Here is a 19,541-nt window from a genome sequence, read left to right on the forward strand (position 1 = left end):
GTGGCAAACAAGCGATGTGTGTCCCTCACATCAATGTATTTCTTCCCCCCCCCTCCTCCTTCCCTTCTACTCTCTATAAAAGTCAATGGAAAAACATATCCCAGAAAATAAAATAAAGTTCAGTTAGAGAATGGTGGCAAAAATTAGTCATGTTGTAATGAAATATATAGCCCAATGTTACCAGGATTTCTTTTGCAAAGATGGTTTTTATGCACTGAAATTTTTAATAAATTGACTGCGTGAAAACTACTATTCTGTTTTGGTTTGGTTTTTCTTTTTTTTTTTTTTTTAGAGACAGAAAGAAATACTAATTTGTTATTCCATTTATTTAAGCATTCATTCGTTGATTCTTATATGTGCTCTCACTGGGGATGGATCCCACAGCCTTGGCATATCGAGACAATGCTCTAACCAACTGAGCTACCTGGCCAGGGTAGAAAGGACTGTTCTTATGAAATGTTTACTTTTATTGCATTCTTATAATTATTTTCTTCCTTTCAGTGTTAATAACAAACCATCTGCAGTAACTGAATCCTCACGGGATACAGTATCTTTAATGAGGTAAGGTAAATAGACATTATTTCTTCTTCATTTTTAAAATCTTTTTAGGAATTCATGCAGAACCTAGACAGGTCATAACAACTGCCTAGTTATTAAAAAATGGTATTATTTAAAAAATATTGCCTGTTCCTACTTACCTCAGCAGATATTCAAGACCCTGACATGTCCTGAAATTCCAAACTATAGAGACCTGCCTCTGGGACCCAGGTTGTTTCACATTGTTTCTATAGGGCCATTATTGGAATACACACATAGGGAGTACTTGAACTGAAAGCAGGTGTTTAGCAAACTCTTCCTCTGCCATAGAAATAAGAATATGATGTTGCAGCAGGAGAAGGATGGAAGTTACATTTCTGATGAGTATCCCAAATTCTGATTTTTTTAAAGCATGTTTTTATTGGTTTGGGGGGGGGGGGCGGGGGAGACAGAGAAACATCGATTAGTTGCCTCTTGTATGCACCCAGACTGGGATCAAACTGGCAATCTTTTGGTGCATGGGATAACACTCAACCGAGTCACATCAGCCAGGGCTCAAATTCCAGTTTTATGAAATTACTTGAAAAACTGTAACCTATTAGAAATGCTGTGATAGACAATGTCACATGTTCAGTGAGCAGAAAGTCTGCATGAATAATTTCAGAGATAAAAAGTCGGGATGCTGACTGAAATTGTGTTTGGAGTGGCTGACCTGGTGGGGAGGAGCTCATTGGGAATGAGAAATTGAGAGGCCAGGATGCTATATGCGTTACCTACAAGAACACTGAAATAATTAATGATAACAGCAGCAGTTAGGGATAGAGAGAGAGATCTGATGATGGGAAGTGCTTGGAAGGATAGCGGTTGACTGAAGAATAGTAGGTGGTGGGTGGTGGTGCATCTCAGTGGCACAAGTCCTCACCGGCTAAGGTCTCTGTGGAAGCAGGATCCTGAAAGTGGCATTCATTAGGAAATGAAAAGTAGAGAGATCCACCTCTGGGACCCGAGGTTCATGGAAGGCAGAAAATTAAGTCTCTACTTGAGAAGTCCACAAAGGAGAGAAAAATTGTCCCTAAGGGGGGCTACATGTTAAAGAAGGCAAAGAGGTGGGGTAACTGGTGAAGAGGCTGGAATGGCATTCCAGAGAGCACAGGAGGGAGGGAAAGGATTAGCAGGTTATATAGAGCACTTACAGGGGAGAAAGTAGAGGTTTTAGGTGGTGATATAATAGCTGTGTAAGCTTGGGTGAACTTTTTTCATTATAGTTTGCATCTTTATAAAATTGGAGTAATACTAATTTTACAGAGTTGTCAAATTCTTCCACATCCTATATTTTCAAACAGCTTACCTTTCAGAAAAATCCTTTTTGGAAGCTATAAAGACAGTCAAATGATACCTGCCATCATGTGTAAAGGAATTTTGGAATTTCTCTTTGGGGAAATGAACTTATAAGCCATAGCAAAGAATGAAAGTTAATGCTTTATGGTCTGAGGATTTTTTTTCTTGATCTATCTAATTGAAGGCCAAAAGAATCTCCATTCTGAATAGATGAGATGGAGAAAATAAGTGATGGGAGAAAGGGGAGTCTGATAATAAAAAACCTTAAGAGGCCATAGGTTAAAGTGGGACACTAAGCAAGGAGAGCATCAAAGGGAACTGGCCAAACTAGAAAAATGACCGAGAAAAAATAATACTCTTTGTGGAACCAGTCACAAGCTTTGATGTTTCATTTAGGTCTCACAAGAATCTCTTCTTATCTAAATCACAATATGGACGCCAATCACAAGATTTTAATGAGAAAGAAAAAGCAGAAACTCTTATAAGTGAGTACTCTTACTACAGTTTTAGAAGTGGAAAATTGATGTGTTCTCGAAAGCAAGCCAACCCTTTACTTCATCACCATAGTGCGCGCACACACACTTCAGACGATTGAAACACAAAGAGATTAAATGTCATGACTTCACAGAGTCGATTAGAAGTGGTGGCTAAGTTAGAAAATAGCTACTCTGACTACAGAGTTCACATACTTTTGCTAATGTGTACACTGCTTTTCTACTGTAACTTTATTTAGCAACTTTGGAATAGTTACTTATCTGAAACATACAGTCGATTCTTGTTATTCACAGTTATGTTCTTTAACTGTCTCCATGAACGTCTCCATGAACACTGAATTAGTGAATACTGAAACTATAGGAGAAGGTAGGATAGGTTCCTTGAAGCCTCTGGTCACATTTTTACCAACTAATCAGTACATAAGTTTGTTTTATGTGTTTCTGTTTAAAGACATCTTATTTAATGTATATTGTATATTCATTAACATTGAACTCATGGCCAACAGCACTAAATAGACTATCATAAAGGACAGTTACTAGTATTTATAGAATTGAGAGCTAAAATAAGTCATAGCTTTACCTTTAACTTCAGCTGGGACTGTGCACCTCAGATTTTTTGCCACTTTGCACATGTCAACCAATGACCATGAAAGCACTATGAGTGCTGACTTATTGAGTTATAAGTTGACTTATTGACTTATTGAGTTAAATTTTAATAAGTTGGCAGATTTTCAAATACAGAATCCATGAATCTGAAAATTGACTATATAGAATCTTGCTATCCTCATTGCATTCAGAATTTATTATCCTTATTAAAGACATGGCTGGATTGATTTAAGAAACAAGTAACAATAACCAAAAAATAAATCTTAAAAACAGTCCATAGTTATTTTTAATTATAATTTGATTGTATGTTCATTCTTAGTATGTAGGCATTTAACCAGTGTTTATTGAACTGACACTTCTAGACCAGCGGTTCTCAACCTGTGGGTCATGACCCCTTTGGGGGTCAAACGACTCTTTCACAGGGGTCGCCTAAGACCATCGGAAAACACATATAATTACATATTGTTTTTGTGATTAATCACTATGATTTAATTATGTTCAATTTGTAACAGTGAAATTGGGGGTCACCACAACATGAGGAACTGTATTAAAGGGTCGCAGCATTAGGAAGGTTGAGAACCACTGTTCTAGACACTGCACTAATGCAAAGATTTAAAACCTTATTGGCTGTGGTTGGTTTTCTCAGTGGTTACAGCATTGGCCCATGATTGAAGGGTCCCAGGTTTGATTCCTAGTCAAGGGCATGTACCTCAGTTGCAGGTTCATCCCTGTGCCCTGACTGGGGCATGTGCTGGAGGCAAGCAATTGATGTGTTTCTCTCATGTCGATGTCACCCTCTCTCTCCCTCCCTCTTCCCACTCCTTCTCCCCCTCTTATCCCCCTCCCTCCAACACTCTCTAAAAGTCAATGGGAAAAAAATTCCCGGCGGTGAGGATTTTTTTAAAAATACTTATTGATCCAAACCTAAATACACTAATCAATATAAAAATAACTAGAGGCCTGGTGCATGAAATTCATAATTCATGCACTTGGGGGCGGGGGGTCCCTCACCCCAGCCTGCACCCTCTCATAGTCCAGGAGCCCTCGGGGGATGTCCAACTGACAGTTTAGGCCTGCTCCCCATGGCAGTCAGACATCCCTAGCACTGCCATGGAGGCAGGAGAGGCTCCCACCACCACTGCTGAGCTGGGCTTCTGGCTGAGCGGTGCTCCCCCTGTGGGAGTGCACTGACCACTAGGGGGCAGCTCCTGCATTGAGCATCTGCCCCCTGGTGGTCAGTGCACATCATAGTGACCAGTCGTTCCGCCATTCGGTCGATTTGCATATTACCCTTTTATTATATAAAAACTAGAGGCCTGGTGCATGAAATTCGTGCGGGGGGGTGCGGGGCGGTTTCCCCTCAGCCCAGCCTGCACCTTCTCCAATCCGGGATCCCTCTCACAATCTGGGACTACTGGCTCCTAACTACTCACCTGCCTGCCTGCCTCATTGCCCCTAACTGCGCCCCCCGCTGGCCTGCTCACCCCCATCTGCCCCCCCTGCCAGCCTAGTCGCCCCCCACCGGCCTGGTCGCCCCCAACTGCCCCCCCCCCCCCCCCCGTGGGCCTGTTTGCCCCACACAGACCGCTGCTCAGTTGTTTGGTCACCCCTCACTAACCCCCCTGTCGGCCTGGTCACCCCACACATCCCGCTACTCCGTCATTTGGGCACCCCTCACTAACCCCCCTGCCGGCCTAGTCGCCCCACCCAGCCTATTTGGTCATCCATTCGGTTGCGATGGTTGCTTAGGCTTTTATATATATATACTAGAGGCCCGGTGCACAAAAATTTGTGCACTGGTGGGGGGGTATCCCTCAGCCCCACTTGTGCCCTCTCACAGTTTGGGACCCCTCGGGAGATAATGACCTGCTGGCTTAGGCCCGCTCTCGGGTGGCAGAGGGCAGGCCCAATCCCTAGGTGCCTGCCCCGCAGCCCCTGGTCGAGCTCAGAGCAGGGCCGATTGGGGAGTTGGGGCGCTGCCCCAGTCATGCACAGAGCAGGGCGGATCAGGGTTGCAATGCCACCCCCAGTCACGCTCAGGGTAGGGCCGATTGGGGGGTTGGGGTGCCGCCCCCTGTCACACTCAAGGCAGGGTCGATGGGGAGGTTGCAGCACCACCCCCTGTCACGCACAGAGCAGGGTAGATCGGGGGGTGGCGCCACCCCTGTCACATACAGAGCCGGCCAATCGGGGTTGGGGCGCTGCCCCCTGATACGCACAGAGCAGGGCCCATCAGGGGGGTTGAGGCTCCGTACCCTGTCACACACAGAGCAGGGCCGATCAGGGGGTTGGGGAGATCCCCCCTGCCATGCACAGAGCAAGGCGGATCAGGAAGTTGCAATGCCACCCTAAGTCACGCTCAGGGTAGGGCCGATTGGGGGGTTGGGGCGCCACCCCCGTCACACTCAAGGCAGGGCCGATGGGGAGGTTGCGGCTCCACCCCATCACACACAGAGCAGGGCCCATGGGGGGGTTGGGGCGCCGCACCCTGTCACACACACAGCAGGGCCGATTGGGGTTGGGGAGCTCCCTCTTATCAGGCACAGAGCAGGGCCGATCAGGGGATTGGGGCGCCTTCCCCTGTCACGAACAGAGCAGGGCGGATAGGGAGGTTGTGACCCCGCCCTCTGTCACACACAGAGCTGCAGGGCGATCAGGGGGTTTGGGCGCTGCCCCATCACGCTGCTCCAGGGGCCAGGAGGCCTCACGGCTCCGCTGATCCCAGTGCTGGGAGGCCTCGCGGCTCCGCTTGACACCGGGGCAATGAGGCCTCGCTGCTCAGCTGATTCTGGTGCTGGGAGGCCTCGCGGCTCCGCTTGCCACCAGGGCAATGAGGCCTCGCTGCTCCGCTGATCCCGGTGGTAGGAAGCCTTGTGGCTCCACTGATCCCGGGTTCAGGAGGCCCTGTGGCTCTGCTGATCCCAGGCTGGGAGGCCTCGCAGCTCCGCTGATCCCAGTGCCGGGAGGCCTCGTGGCTCCGCTGATCCTGGTGCTGGGAGGCATATTACCCTTTTACTATATAGGATAGAGGCCTGGTGCATGGGTGGGGGCCTGCTAGTTTGCCCTGAAGGGTGTCCCGGATCAGGGTGGGGGTCCCCACGGGGGTGCCTGGCCAGCCTGGGTGAGGGGATGATGGCTGTTTGCAGCCGGTCACACCCCCTTCAGGGTGGGGGTCCCCACTGGGGTGCCTGGCCAGTCTGGGTGAGGGGCTGAGGGCCGTTTTCCGGCTGGCGGGTGACTGAAGCTCCCAACCTCTCTTTTATTTCTTTTTTCTTTTTTATTCTGGGATTTATTTACCTTCTATGGCTGTCACTGGAGCTGAGAGCCGTCTTTAGCTCTGAAACCTCGGCTGCTGAAAGCAGGTTTCTGGGCTTTGTTTACCTTCTGTATTTGAAACTTTGTTGCGACTCCAGCTCAGAGATCCCGCAGGTGAAAGCAGGTTTCTGGGTTTTGTTTAGCTTCTATATTTGCAACATTGTTTCTTAGAGAGCAGCTGAGAGGCCGGCAGTGGCAGGTGGGGAACCTGGCTTCCTCGTCACTGGAGCGAGCAAGCCTCTCTGTTCGCTTCAGCTGCCTGGCTGCCGGCCGCCATCTTGGTTGCCAGTTAATTTGCATATCTCGCTGATTAGCCAATGGGAAGCGTGTGTGTGTGTGTGTATACACATCCTATCTAATAAAAGACAAAGGGTAATTGACTGTACCTTTGCTGCGCTTCCCATTGGCTAATCAGGGCGATATGCAAATTAACCGCCAACCAAGATGGCGGCCGGCAGCCATGCAGCTGAAGCGAGCAGGAGGCTTGCTTGCTCCAGTGATGGAGGAAGCCAGGGTTCCCCGCCTGCCACGGCCCGGCTCTGAGCTCCAAAAGCAACAGCTCCAAAAGCAACAAAGTTTCAATTATAGAAGCTAAACAAACCTCAGATACCTGCTTTCAGCAGGCCATAGTCTCAGAGCTGAAGCGAGCAGGACAGCAACAAAGTTTCAATTATAGAAGGTAAATAAATCCCAGAATAAAAAGAAAAAAAGGAGAGGCTGGGAGCTTCAGTCGCCGGCCAGCCTGAAAACGGCCCTCAGCCCCTCACTTAGACCAGTCAGGCACCCCAGTGGGGACCCCCACCCTGAAAGGGGTGTGGCCAGCTGAAACAGCCATCATCCCCTCACCCAGGCTGGCCAGGCACCTCAGCGGGGCCCCCACCCATGCACCAGGCCTCTATCCTATATAATCAAAGGGTAATATGCAAACTGACCCTAACAGCAGAAAGACTGGGAATGACTGGTCACTATGACACACACTGACCACAGAGGCCAAACGCTCAATGCAGGAGCTGCCCTCTGGTGGCCAATGTGCTCCCACATGGGGGAGCTCTGCTCGGCCACAAGCCAGGCTGATGGCTGCCAGTACATCGGTGGTGGTGGGAGCCTCTCCTGCCTCCTCAGCAGCGCTAAGGATGTCTGACTGCAGCTTAGGTCTGCTCCCCCTGGCAAGTGGACATCCCTCGAGGGCTGCCGGACTGCCAGAGGGATGTCTGATTGCCAGCTTAGGCCCAATCCCCCGGGGAGCAGACCTAAGCCAGCAGATGGTCATCCCCTGAGGGGTCCCAGACTGCAAGAGGGCACAGGCTGGGCTGAGGGACACACACACCCCCACCCCCCACCCCCACCCCCAGTGCACAAATTTTTGTGCACCGGGCCTCTAATATATATATGGTACCAATTTGATGGCAGGCACATAGTAGGCCTACAGTAAATATTAATTGAATAAATTAATGGCTGCTTTCATGGCCACTATTAGCTAATATCTGTATATTGCAGCTCAAAATCATTTACACCCATAGATATTATCATTATCCTCATTTTAAAGATGGTAAAGTTAAATTCAAAGAAATGTTTGCTTCATGTTTAAGTTTCAAAGTTGTTTTTCTACATCTATTGCTACAAAATGCCTAGGAATTATAATTCTAAACTAAAATAATTTGGTTCCCTTGACCTAGTTAGGTGCCTGTCTAACTACAGAAACTGCTTGGTATCAGGAAATAAGTCAGCCTTGCACATTCAGCAAGAACTATAGGGATGCTCAGGGCCCATGGTGAACTACCTCTCCTAACACACATAATTTTAGAATAATCTTAAATTCTACAAAGAACCCTGTTGAAATTTTAATTTGAGATTGCATTGTGACAATAGATAATTTTGGAGAGAATTGACACAATTATATGATATCTTCCTGTGCATGAACAAAAGATGTATTTCTGTATTTAGATTCTTATATATTTTCTTATAATGTAGGTGTACACACATATATAATAATGCTTTATGAGTTACTACATATAGGTCTTGATTATTTTTGCTAGGTTTATCCCTAAGAATGTTACATTTTTGTTACTGTTAATATTATCTTTCAGTTCTTTTAATTAGATATTTTAACTGTTGTTAATGTACAGAAATTTTATTTAGTTTTGTTTATTGAGCTAACCATTAAATAATAGTTTATTATCTACCCACCTTGCTAAACCCTTTTAAATTCTATTTTTAGATTCTTTTGGGTTTTCTGTATAAAAATTTTCTTACAATAATTAGTTCTATGTCTTTTCAGTTACATATACATTTCTTGTTTTACTAAACTATGAATAAGAAAGAAGAGATGAGGAAAGATTTACACATAAAACATTGTATCAAATACTTCTTAAATATGATCCTAAGAAATTTTAACAGATGATGAAAAGGCAGGCTCTGGGAGGTGAGATGACTTGTTTAAAGGCATGCAAAGTAATCAAGATTCAAAACACACCCACTCTGATTTTCTAGTACTTATCCTTGCACTGTGCCATGCTGTTTCAAGATTCAAAGTTGGGCCCTAACTGGTTTGACTCAGTGGATAGAGCATCGGCCTGCGGACTCAAGGGTCACAGGTTCGATTCCAGTCAAGGGCATGTACCTTGGTTGCGGGCACATCCCCAGTGGGGAGTGTGCAGGAGGCAGCTGATCGATGTTTCTCTCTCATCAATGTTTCTAACTCTCTATCCCTCTCCCTTCCTCTCTGTAAAAAATCAATAAAATATATTTAAAAAAAAAAAAAATTCAAAGTTGGGGGGGGGGAATTAAGCACAAAGAATTATTTCCCTTTAAAAATCGCTAAAAAATAAGAATTTTATTGTAATCTTTTAAAATGCAATTCCTCTTTTTCTTCTAATGTAAAACAATTTTTGATGGCAGTTTTTCTACTTTTAGGTAGAAGAAAGACAGAGAGAAGCAGACAAGCCACTGAAAGAAACAGAATGGATGTTTTAAACAATCAGCCAAAAACTTCTAAAAATGATCGATCTAGAAAAAAACAGGTATTTGTTCATTATTTCACAATAATACTTAATGGACAGTCAAGTCATAACTTGAATAATTGTGATTATTTCACATTGTTTCTTTTCAACTCTAAAAAAAATTGTGAGTGTAAAATATTTCTTTTTGGCTGTCTCTGATTTTGCTATCTTAGTATAATTGACCAATCTGCCTATTCAAAGTTCCAAGAAAATACTTCACCCACATTTTAAAAATAGTCTTGTTGGGTATTGATAATGACATTAATTAAACTTGTTGTTAAACTATCATAAAGTTAGTTCATCAGATGTAAGGTGGGGCTTAAATCTACATATGTAACTTTTTATATTCATACTAGAGGCCCGGTGCACAAAAATTTGTGCACTCGGGGGGGAAGGGGGTCCCTCAGCCCGGCCTGTGCCCTCTCGCAGTCTGGGACCCCTCGGGAGATAACGACCTGCTGGCTTAGGCCTGCTCCCGGGTGGCAGAGGGCAGGCCCAATCCCTAGGTGCAGCCCCTGGTCAGGCTCAGAGCAGGGCCGATTGGGGAGTTGGGGCGCCGCCCCGTCATGCACAGAGCAGGGCGATCGGGAGGTTGTGATGCCACCCTCAGTCACACTCAGGGTAGGGCCGATTGGGGGGTTGGGACACCGTCCCCTGTCACACTCAAGGCAGGGTCGATGGGGAGGTTGCAGCACCACCCCCTGTCACGCACAGAGCAGGGCCCATCAGGGGAGTTGGGGCTCTGTACCCTGTCACGCACAGAGCAGGGCCAATCAGGGGGTTGAGGAGCTCCCCCTGTCACACACAGAGCAGGGCTGATCAGGGGCTTGAGGAGCTCCCCACTGTCACTCACAGAGCAGGGCCCATCGGGGGTTGGGGCACCGCCCCCCGTCACACACAGAGCAGGGCCAATCAGGGGGTTGGGGCGCCGCCCTCTATCACCCACAGAGCAGGGCCGATCAGGGGGTTGGGGCGCTGCACCCTGTCACACACAGAGCAGGGCCGATCAGGGGGTTAGGGCACTGCACCCTGTCACACACAGAGCTGCAGGGCGATCAGAGGGTTTGGGTGCTGCCCCCTGTCACGCTGATCCTGGTGCCGGGAGGCATATTACCCTTTTACTATATAGAATAGAGGCCTGGTGCACGGGTGGGGGCTGGCTGGTTTGCCCTGAAGGGTGTCCTGGATCAGGGTGGGAGTCCCCACTGGGGTGCCTGGCCAGTCTGGCTGAGGGGCTGAGGGCCGTTTTCAGGCTGACGGGTGACTGAAGCTCCCAACCGCTCCTTTTTTCCTTTTTTTTTTTTTTTATTCTGGGTCAGCTTTAGCTCTGAGGCCTTGGCTGCTGAAAACAGGTTTCTGGCCTTTGTTTACCATCTGTATTTTATACAATGTTGCGGTCTGGCTGGCTGAAGCCCGGCTGAGTAAAGCAGGTTTCTGGGGTTTTCTTAGCTTCTATATTTGCAGCATAGTTGCTTAGAGTTGCAGCTGAGAGGCCGGCAAGTCAGGCAGGGAACGTTGGAGTCCTCCATCACTGAAGCAAGCAAGCCTCCCTGTTCGCATCTGCTGCCTGGCTGCCGGCCGCCATCTTGGCTGGCAGTTAATTTGCATATCCCCCTGATTAGCCAATGGGAAGGGTAGCGGTCGTACGCCAATTACCATCTTTCTCTTTTATAGGACTAGAGCAGTGGTTCTCAACCTTCCTAATGCCACAACCCTTTAATACAGTTCCTCATGTTGTGGTGACCCCCAGTTTCATTGTTACATATTGAACATAATTAAAGCGTAGTGATTAATCACAAAAACAATATGTAATTATATATGTGTTTTCCGATGGCCTTGGGCGACCCCTGTGAAAGGGTCATTCGACCCCCAAAGGGGTCGCGACCCACAGGTTGAGAACCGCTGTACTAGAGGCTTGGTGCACGGGGGGGGGGGGGGTGTCGGGGGGGGGGGGACTGTCCCCTCAGCCCAGCCCAGCCCAGCCTGCACCCTCTCCAACCCAGGACACCAGGGATCGGGCCTAAACCAGCAGTCAGACATCCCTCTCACAATCCTGGGCCGCTGGCTCCTAATCACTCACCTTGCATGCCTGCTTGGTAGCCCCTAACTGCCTCTGCATGCTGGCCTGATCACTCCCAACTGCCCCCCCTGCCAGCCTGGTTGCCCCCAACTGCCTCCCTCTGCTGGCCTGGTCACCCCTAACTACGCACCCCCCCGGTCCTGGTTGCCCCCAACTGCCCCCTCCGCTGTCCTAGTCACCCCTAACTGCCCCCCTTGCCGGCCTGGTTGCCCCCAACTTCCCCCCCTTCTGGCCTGGTCGCCCCATGCAGCCTGCTTGTTCAGTCATTTGGTTGTCCCTCACTAAACCCCCTGCCGGCCTGGTCATAGGCAGCCATCTTGTGAGGGTGTGAGAGTTAATTTGCATATTACCTCTATTATATAGGACTAGAGGCCCAGAGCACGAGATTCGTACACTGGGGGTGGGGGGTTCCCCTAGCCTGGCCTGCGCCCTCTCGCAGTCCCGGAGGCCCCTGGGGATGTCCGATTGATGGTGATCGGACATCCTTAGCACTACTGAGGAAAGGCTCCCACCACAGCTGTCAGCCCAGCTTCTGGCTGAGCAGTGCTCCCCCTGTGGGAGTGCACTGACCACCAGGGGGCTGCTCCTGCATTGAACGTCTGCCCCCTGGTGGTCAGTGCACGCCATAGCGACCGGTTGTTACACTGTTTGATCGATTTGCATATTAGCCTTTTATTAGACAGGATTTTCCTGATAGAGGTCCAATTTAAATAAGGTTCTTCTGTGCAAAAAAAAAAGAAGATACTTTTGGTATGAAAATTTTCTATTCAGAAAGTTAAGATTAGTCAGTTTTAAGACTCACTTCACTTATTTCCCTCTGAATGAATATAGTCCTGTACCATCTGTCCAGTGTCTGAAAACATTGTTTCCTGAATTGTGTCTGATTTTCTAGTTGTTTACAGCAGGTGAATAAATCTGGTCTTTGTCCTATCATTGCTGGAAATAGAAAGTGATCCTATACCTTTTTCTTACTCTTCTGTGTTAAATACGATTTTTTTTCCCTGATACTAGTAAGTTTTTTGCAAATGGTTTATATTGAGATGTTAGAGCTAGGGTCCAGTTCCAGGCTATAGGAATATCTCCTATGACTGAAGCTTATTTTGTCCTTGCCTTCTCTCCCAGTGTACATAGCAAGCAATAACTACTTTTGCTTTGCTTCCTGCACATATTGCTTATCTGTGTGAGTCCTTATTTAGTCTCATCACCTCTACTTTTGGAACTATTGCAGATTGAGGGAGGCTCTTGCTGTTGCAGACCAGGGATTGAGTGTGTGCACCTCGGGATGTGTTTCTTACTTTGGAAGTGTTCACCACAGGCAGAGATCTGTAAGCAGGGTGACTGTACCCTGTTTTCTCACATACCTTTCATCAGTTTCCACTGATATGTATCCCTTTCACCTGTTATGGTTCAGGTCAGAGGGGGTCTTCTAACTTTATCAGAGTTTGGGATTTTATTTCTTTCCTTGTTGTTGGGTGAATTCCCAAAAGAGAATGAGGAAATGCTGAACTTATGCCACCAATAGTTTTACATATTTTTGTCTTTGATTTTTTGCACTGTGAATATGATGTTCCAAAGTGTAATTATACACACACACACACTCACACACACACTCTAGAGGCCCAGTGCATGAAATTTGTGCACTTGGAGGGGCTGAGAAGTGCATATGAAGGTTTTAGCCTGGCCTGCGCCTCTTGTAGTCTGGGAGCTCTTTTGGGGATGTCCAACTGATGGCTTAGGAGCAGGCCTTAGTCATCAGACATCCTTAGTGGTGCTGCAGAGGCAGGAGAGGCTCCCGCCACCTGCTCGCCAGCCCCAGCCATAAGCCCAGCTTCTGGCTGAGCAGTGCTCCCCCTGTGGGAGCGCACTGGCCACCAGGGGGCAGCACCTGTGTTGAGTGCATATTAGCCTTTTATTATATAGGATGGATAGATAGATAGATAGATAGATAGATAGATAGATAGATATAGATAGATAGATAGATATACACACACACACACGCACACTTTTATTTTTTTTTCTTACTTTGTTTTCTCTGATCTTCCTGGACCTGTTTTGGTGTCTGTCATTAGTTTTGGGAAATTTTCAGCCATTATTACTTTAAATCTTTATTCTGTGCCTTCTCCCTTTTTTCAGTGTCCTATTATGTGTATGTTACACTTTTTGTAATTGTCCCACAGTTCTTGGCTATTCCTCTACTTATACTTATCCACCTGTTTGTATGTTGTCCACTGGAGCCTTGGCATATTGATCATAATTATTTTAAATTCCCACTCTGATAATGCCAAAATTTTTGCTATAGCTGATTCTGATGCTTTATCCCTTCAGATTGTGTTTTTCACCTTTCAGTTTTTCTTAATCATTTTTTGTTGATAGCTGGACATGTATCAAAGGAACTGGGGTAAATTGGCCTTTATTGTGAGGTTTTATATTCGTCTGGTGAAGAATTATGCTTTATTTACTATTTGCTGTAGCTATAAATGCCAGGAGCTAAAATTTTCTTGTTTTTATCTTCCTTACTGCATTTGGATTTTCCTAGAGACTTCTTCTTAGTGATGGTCCAAGGCAGCTCTTTAGTTGAGGCAGTTGTTATACAGGAGATGAGATAATGTGGTGGTAAGATGGGGGAGGGGGAAAGGAAGCATTCTGTAATTTTGTGATTGTTGTTAGTGATCCTTTATCCTTTATCCATAAGACCTTCATATGCACTTCTCAGCTTTTATTTCCCCCCTTGGGTGAAATAGGAAGGCTAGAAGGGGCTGAAGTTTGATATTTTCCTTTCCCTACATGGGAGACTAGAGAAGACTGGAATTGAGTGTTTCTACATGTCAATTTAGGCTTGGCAAATTGGTGTCTCTTGAGAGCATACTTTTGTTAATGAGAACAGAATGCTCTAAATGTATTTCAAAATGACTACTTTTTCCCTCCTCTTCACCCTGATAATCTGGTAAAACTCACAGAAGTTTGACCCCCCTAAGATTGGGACCCTAGAGTTTTTTGTTGTTGTTTTAATCCTCATTCGAGGATATTTTTCCATTGATTTTTAGTGAGAGTGGAAGAAAGAGGGAAAGACATAGAAATATCGATGTTAGGGAAACACTGATTGTTTGCCTTCGGCACGCACCCCAACTGGGCCTGGCTAGGGAGGAGCCTGCAACTGAGATAAATGCCCTGGACTGGAATCAAACCCGGGACCCTTTGGCCTGCAGGCTAGTGCTCTATCCACTGAGCCAAACTGGCTAATGCGGGACCCTAGAATTTTTTATTTGAAGCTTGTCTGTAGTGAGCCTCCATCAATTTGTTCATCACAGTTAAAAATTTCTACCAGTACTGGCACCAGCTGTGAGCTGCTCCTAGCCAGCTGTGATTTTCTGTATCCACTTTTGTGGCTTTCTAGTGTTCAGGGCACCAGTTTACGTCGAGTGACATTACTTCTCTGATGGATCTAAGAAGAGTTGTTAACTTTCTTGATTTTTTTTCTCTTCTTGTTCTGAGGTCTAAATTAATATTTTTAAGTTCTTTGCATATTGATCCAAAAATTAGACATCTCTGCCTCATACTTTTAATTGATCTTTCCCTGTAGTTTTTTGGGCAACAATTTCAAATGGAGTCGGTGTTATTTATGGATATATTTGAGAAAACAGTTTATGTCTTTGTATTCAAAACAAAATGGGATATCAACTACATAATTTTTAAAATAGCATATAGATGATATTGTCTGTCATTGTTTATTATGCCCACCTCCCCCACCACCACCCCCCAAAAAAAAAATCTGATACCACTAGTGTCTGGTTTTACTTTTAGCTCTGTCATTCTGTAGCTCTCCCATTTTAAGCATCTGAGCACTTATGTAAAATGAAACTAATATATTATTTGTCAGTTATACCTCATTAAAAAATATAAAGAATTGTTTCTCTGAATAACTTTAATTTTTTATCAAAAGGCATGGCTTTGGGAAGAAGACAAGAATCTGAGATCTGGCGTGAGGAAATACGGAGAGGGAAACTGGTCTAAAATACTATTACATTATAAATTCAACAATCGAACAAGTGTTATGTTAAAAGACAGATGGAGGACTATGAAGAAGCTAAAACTGATTTGCTCAGACAGTGATGACTGAATGTGTAAAAGTTGATGAAAGGACAATTACATATTTTGATCATCACGTTTTATTTGAAACTTGGTGGTCATTAATCTGTGTTAACATTTTTGTTTAAAGCATTTAGTATTTTTATTTAAGATCCTTTTTACTTGGATAAAATGTAAATTTGTCAAACCTTGATGCTTTCACTACCTCACCCCCAAATCCTGTACCAGTAAAAAAAGATGAAAACATAGTGAGAGAAAAAATATATTTCTGTTAACCTGTTCTGTGTTTGTCTGCTGACTTCAACTCCAGAACATACACATGAAGGTGAAGTTTGTAAATCAGTGAATAATAATGGGCCTTTCACGTAAGAGGTATTGACTTGAATTATGGCCTTGATATAGTAATTACTAAGACATTTGTTTATAGAATGATACAAAGTAATCTGGATTTTAACATACTTAAATTTTCCTTTCAGTAATTTTATATAAAAGAAAAATCTTAACTAGTAATACCCATAGGACAAGATTTGCTTCATGTCTCATTTAGGTATATATATTTGACTTTTGTTCCAATGTTAAAACTTTAACAAAGATGGTTTTAAGTAAAGCTTATTTATAATCTGGTGTCATAAATATTTTCTCTGATATTTTTGTATTTCATTTCTTATTGCATTATACATGACTTTCCCATTGTTCCTGAATTTGTTATCCTATACAGAGAGTGAACAGAAATGTGGGTGATTACTCTGTGCTTCCTGGCTTGATCTGTTTTGTTAGACTGGTTACTGTCACTGTGTTTATTGCAGACATTTTGATACGTCATTCAGTAGCTCTCCGATTTTAAGCATCTGAGCACTTATGTAAAATGGAAGTAAGTGCCAAAGCAGGCAGCATGAGCCAACGTGGACCTGTAAGTCAGCTTCCTCATTTCAGACATGCTGTAAATAAATCTAGGTCGCTAAGTAATCTTTTAAAACAGATTGCTATCAATTCTATAGTGTGGTACTTTCTTATTTAGAAAGAGCGAGGTTAGAGTTAATTAAAACAGATTTTTATCATATAACTTTTGGAAACAAAAAGGGAGAGCAAAATAAATGAATTTTTAAATTTTGTCATCTTAAATCTGAATCTTCTGAATTACTTTTTTAAATTGAAATTTTTGTTGAGATTATTGTAGATTCGCATGTAGTTGTAAGAAATAATACAAAGAGGTCCCATGTACACTTGTTCCAGGTTCCCCAAATATTTTTTTCTATACTTTTTTGTTAAAAGTATCCCAATATAAACTTTTCTAAAACTACAGTATATTACTTGGTGTAGCTTGACAGGGCAGCGCAGACCCTGTACTCAGAATTGTGGTGGTGTCTTTTGACCTGTGTGGTGGTTTAATTCAGAGATTTGCCTTTGTTTTGCCCATTCTGAATTCTCAGCCTTAAAAATATTACCTACAGCCTGCCTGGGGCTAGGGACAGCAGAGGAGGCAGGCAGCAGACAGGCTGGAAATCCTGAGAGGACGATTCATGGGATGAGGGCTTTGAAGGACTGCAGTTGAACCAGAAAATCTAGGCCATGCACATGCCCAGAACTGGACAGTCTCAGAAAACACCTGAGAGGTTTCTAGGCCTCCACCAGTGAAGTATCTTTGGGCTTCTCGTATGCTGGAGGTGAAGTGAAGGCTACAGCACAGGTGGTAAGTAGCCTGGCTAAGCATTGAATGAGCACCCCAACTTGGAGCTAATCTGCAAAGGCAGAATGTCTTGTTTTTCTTTCTGACTTGAGGCATTTAAGGAAACTAAATGAATTATTCTATGTATTCTTGGCTATTTTTTCTTTCACTCAACATATTTATATTATATGTAGCTGTAGCTTGTTCATTTTCATTTCTGTACAGTAACACATATCAGTTATTTACCTATTACGCTGTTGAGCATTTGAGTTGTGGGAATAAATAAAGACCACTCAAAAATGAGAGCAAATAGGCTGTTTGCTCCGCTTTTTTTTTTTTTTTAATTTATTGGGGTGACATTGCTTAATAAAATTATATAGGTTTCAGATGTATAATTCTATAATACATCATCTGTATATTGTAATGTGTGTTCACTGCTCCAAGTCAAGTCTTGCATCACCATCTATCCCCCCTTTACCCTTTTCTATCTCCCCAGCACCCCTTTCCCTCTGGTAATTACCATACTGTTGTCTGAGTTTTGGGTTTTTTTGCTTAACCCTTCACCTTTCACCCAACCCTCCTCCCCTCTGACAGCTGTCAGTCTGTTCTCTGTACTAATGTGTATGTTTCTATTTTGTTAGCTTATTTGTTCATTAGATTCCACATAAATGAAATTATATGGTACTTGTCTCTGACTGGCTTATTTCATTCAGCATAATGCTCTCCAGGTCCATCCATGCTGTCACAAAAGGTAAGATTTCCTTCTTTTTTTACGGCCCAGTAGTATTCCATTGTGTAAATGTATCACATGTTACTCAGAGCTTTCTATAGCAAGGGAGTCAGTCACCATCACTTGTGTTTGGCAGAGACTTGGGCAGGCAGAGTTTTATAGTGGGAAAGCTTCAGAGTGAAAAGGAGAGAGCAGGCCGGCCCTGGCTAGAGGTCACTGGCATGAGAAAGCTGGAAACTGGCCAGCTAGCAGCGGCATCCTGTGTGATTGTTTTGGAGAACATACTTGGCTTTCTCTGATTGGTTCTGAGTTGATAGTGGGGACAAAGAATAGGGGTGTTGGCAGCCATTGACAAAGTCCTGACTGTCAGCGGACTGCAGTACAGGTTTGCTTTGGCGTCCTCAACTGATTGCTGCAGAGTTTGTGGGTCTGAGTTTGTTGTCATACGAAGGTCTAATAGTGTCTGTCTATATTCAGTCTCTCAGAGTTGTTTTCAGTTATTGCTGCGATGACTTTCTGATTTACATGCAGTGTGATATTAAGCATATTAGCTCTTAAACTGAAAAGTTAGCTATGATATTGAAACCCCAGAGCAACCATTTAAAAGAATATAGATAGCTATATACCCAATTGATAAATTACAATGGAATATTAAAAATTATTCAAATCTAAAAGAGCAAAGAGGGAGGGCAAAAACAAAATCACAAGGACAAACAGAAAAAAGAAAGTATACCTGAATCTAACCACATCAGTAGTTACATTAGCCCTGGCCAGTGTTGCTCAGTTGGTTGAGCACCATCCCATGCACCAAGAGGTTGCCCGTTCTATTCCCAGTCAGGGCACATGCCAGGGTTGTGGGCTTGATCCCTAGTAGGGGGCATGCAGGAGGCAGTAGATTGATGTTTCTCTTCTCCCTCTCAAATCAATTAAAAAATAGTTAATGGTGTAAGCCAGAGGGTGGGCAAACTTTTCCTGTAAAGAGCCAGGTACGATATTTTAGGCTTTGTGGTCTGTTCCGTCTGTCAGCTCTGCTTGGGATTAGCCATGTATGTGAGTGGGCATAACTGTGTTCCCATAAAACTGTATTTACAAAAACAGCCAGCAAGATTTAGTCTAAAGTTTGCTGACTCTTGCCTTTGAGTTCTAGGCCTTAAATTTCATACATTTGTCTCTCAGGGTGAGGATTTTTTAAAAATTCACCTTGATTGGTGCTCAGTGGGACCTCTCCATCCCAAGAAGAATGGCTCTCACCTCTGATTCCACTTTCTTTTCTACACATTCTAAAGGGTATAGTCCAGCCGTGGGCAAACTACGGCCCGCGGGCCGCATCCGGCCCGTTTGAAATGAATAAAACTATTGAAAAAAAAGACCGTATCCTTTTATGTAATGATGTTTACTTTGAATTTATCTTAGTTCACACAAACACTCCATCCATGCTTTTGTTCCGGCCCTCCGGTCCAGTTTAAGAACCCATTGTGGCCCTCGAGTCAAAAAGTTTGCCCACCCCTGGTATAGTCCCTCAGTTCTGATTATTCATCAGTGGAATCCTGTTTTTCAGTCTTCAAAATCTCTGGGCTGATTTTCACACCACCTTCCTCCTGTAATGTCAGTGGGACTTGGGGGAGGAGAGAGGGTAAATGTATGTCCAGCTGTCGCCTTCACCTAGCAGTTTCATTTCTGTATCAATATG

At 44.5% G+C, this 19,541-nt stretch overlaps 1 protein-coding gene across 4 annotated transcripts in view; it reads left to right on the forward strand.

The window, feature by feature from the left end:
• Positions 1–17,709, forward strand: part of TERF1 (telomeric repeat binding factor 1) — a 34,416-nt gene extending 16,707 nt beyond the window's left edge. Inside the window, exons 7-10 of one of the 4 annotated variants that reach the window (XM_036338521.1) lie at positions 502–561; positions 2,272–2,360; positions 9,204–9,310; positions 15,310–16,080. In XM_036338521.1, the coding sequence (XP_036194414.1) occupies positions 502–561; positions 2,272–2,360; positions 9,204–9,310; positions 15,310–15,486 (433 nt within the window). In that variant the 3' untranslated portion in view covers positions 15,487–16,080. Of the gene's footprint in view, positions 1–501; positions 562–706; positions 932–2,271; positions 2,361–9,203; positions 9,311–15,309; positions 16,081–16,261 lie in introns of those variants that run through there. The other 3 variants (XM_036338522.1, XM_036338524.1, XM_036338523.1) reach the window with 3 other exon arrangements.
• The last annotated feature ends 1,832 nt before the right edge of the window (positions 17,710–19,541 follow it).

This window comes from Myotis myotis, unplaced genomic scaffold (genome assembly GCF_014108235.1).
Source record: "Myotis myotis isolate mMyoMyo1 unplaced genomic scaffold, mMyoMyo1.p scaffold_m19_p_16, whole genome shotgun sequence".
NCBI lineage: Eukaryota > Metazoa > Chordata > Mammalia > Chiroptera > Vespertilionidae > Myotis > Myotis myotis.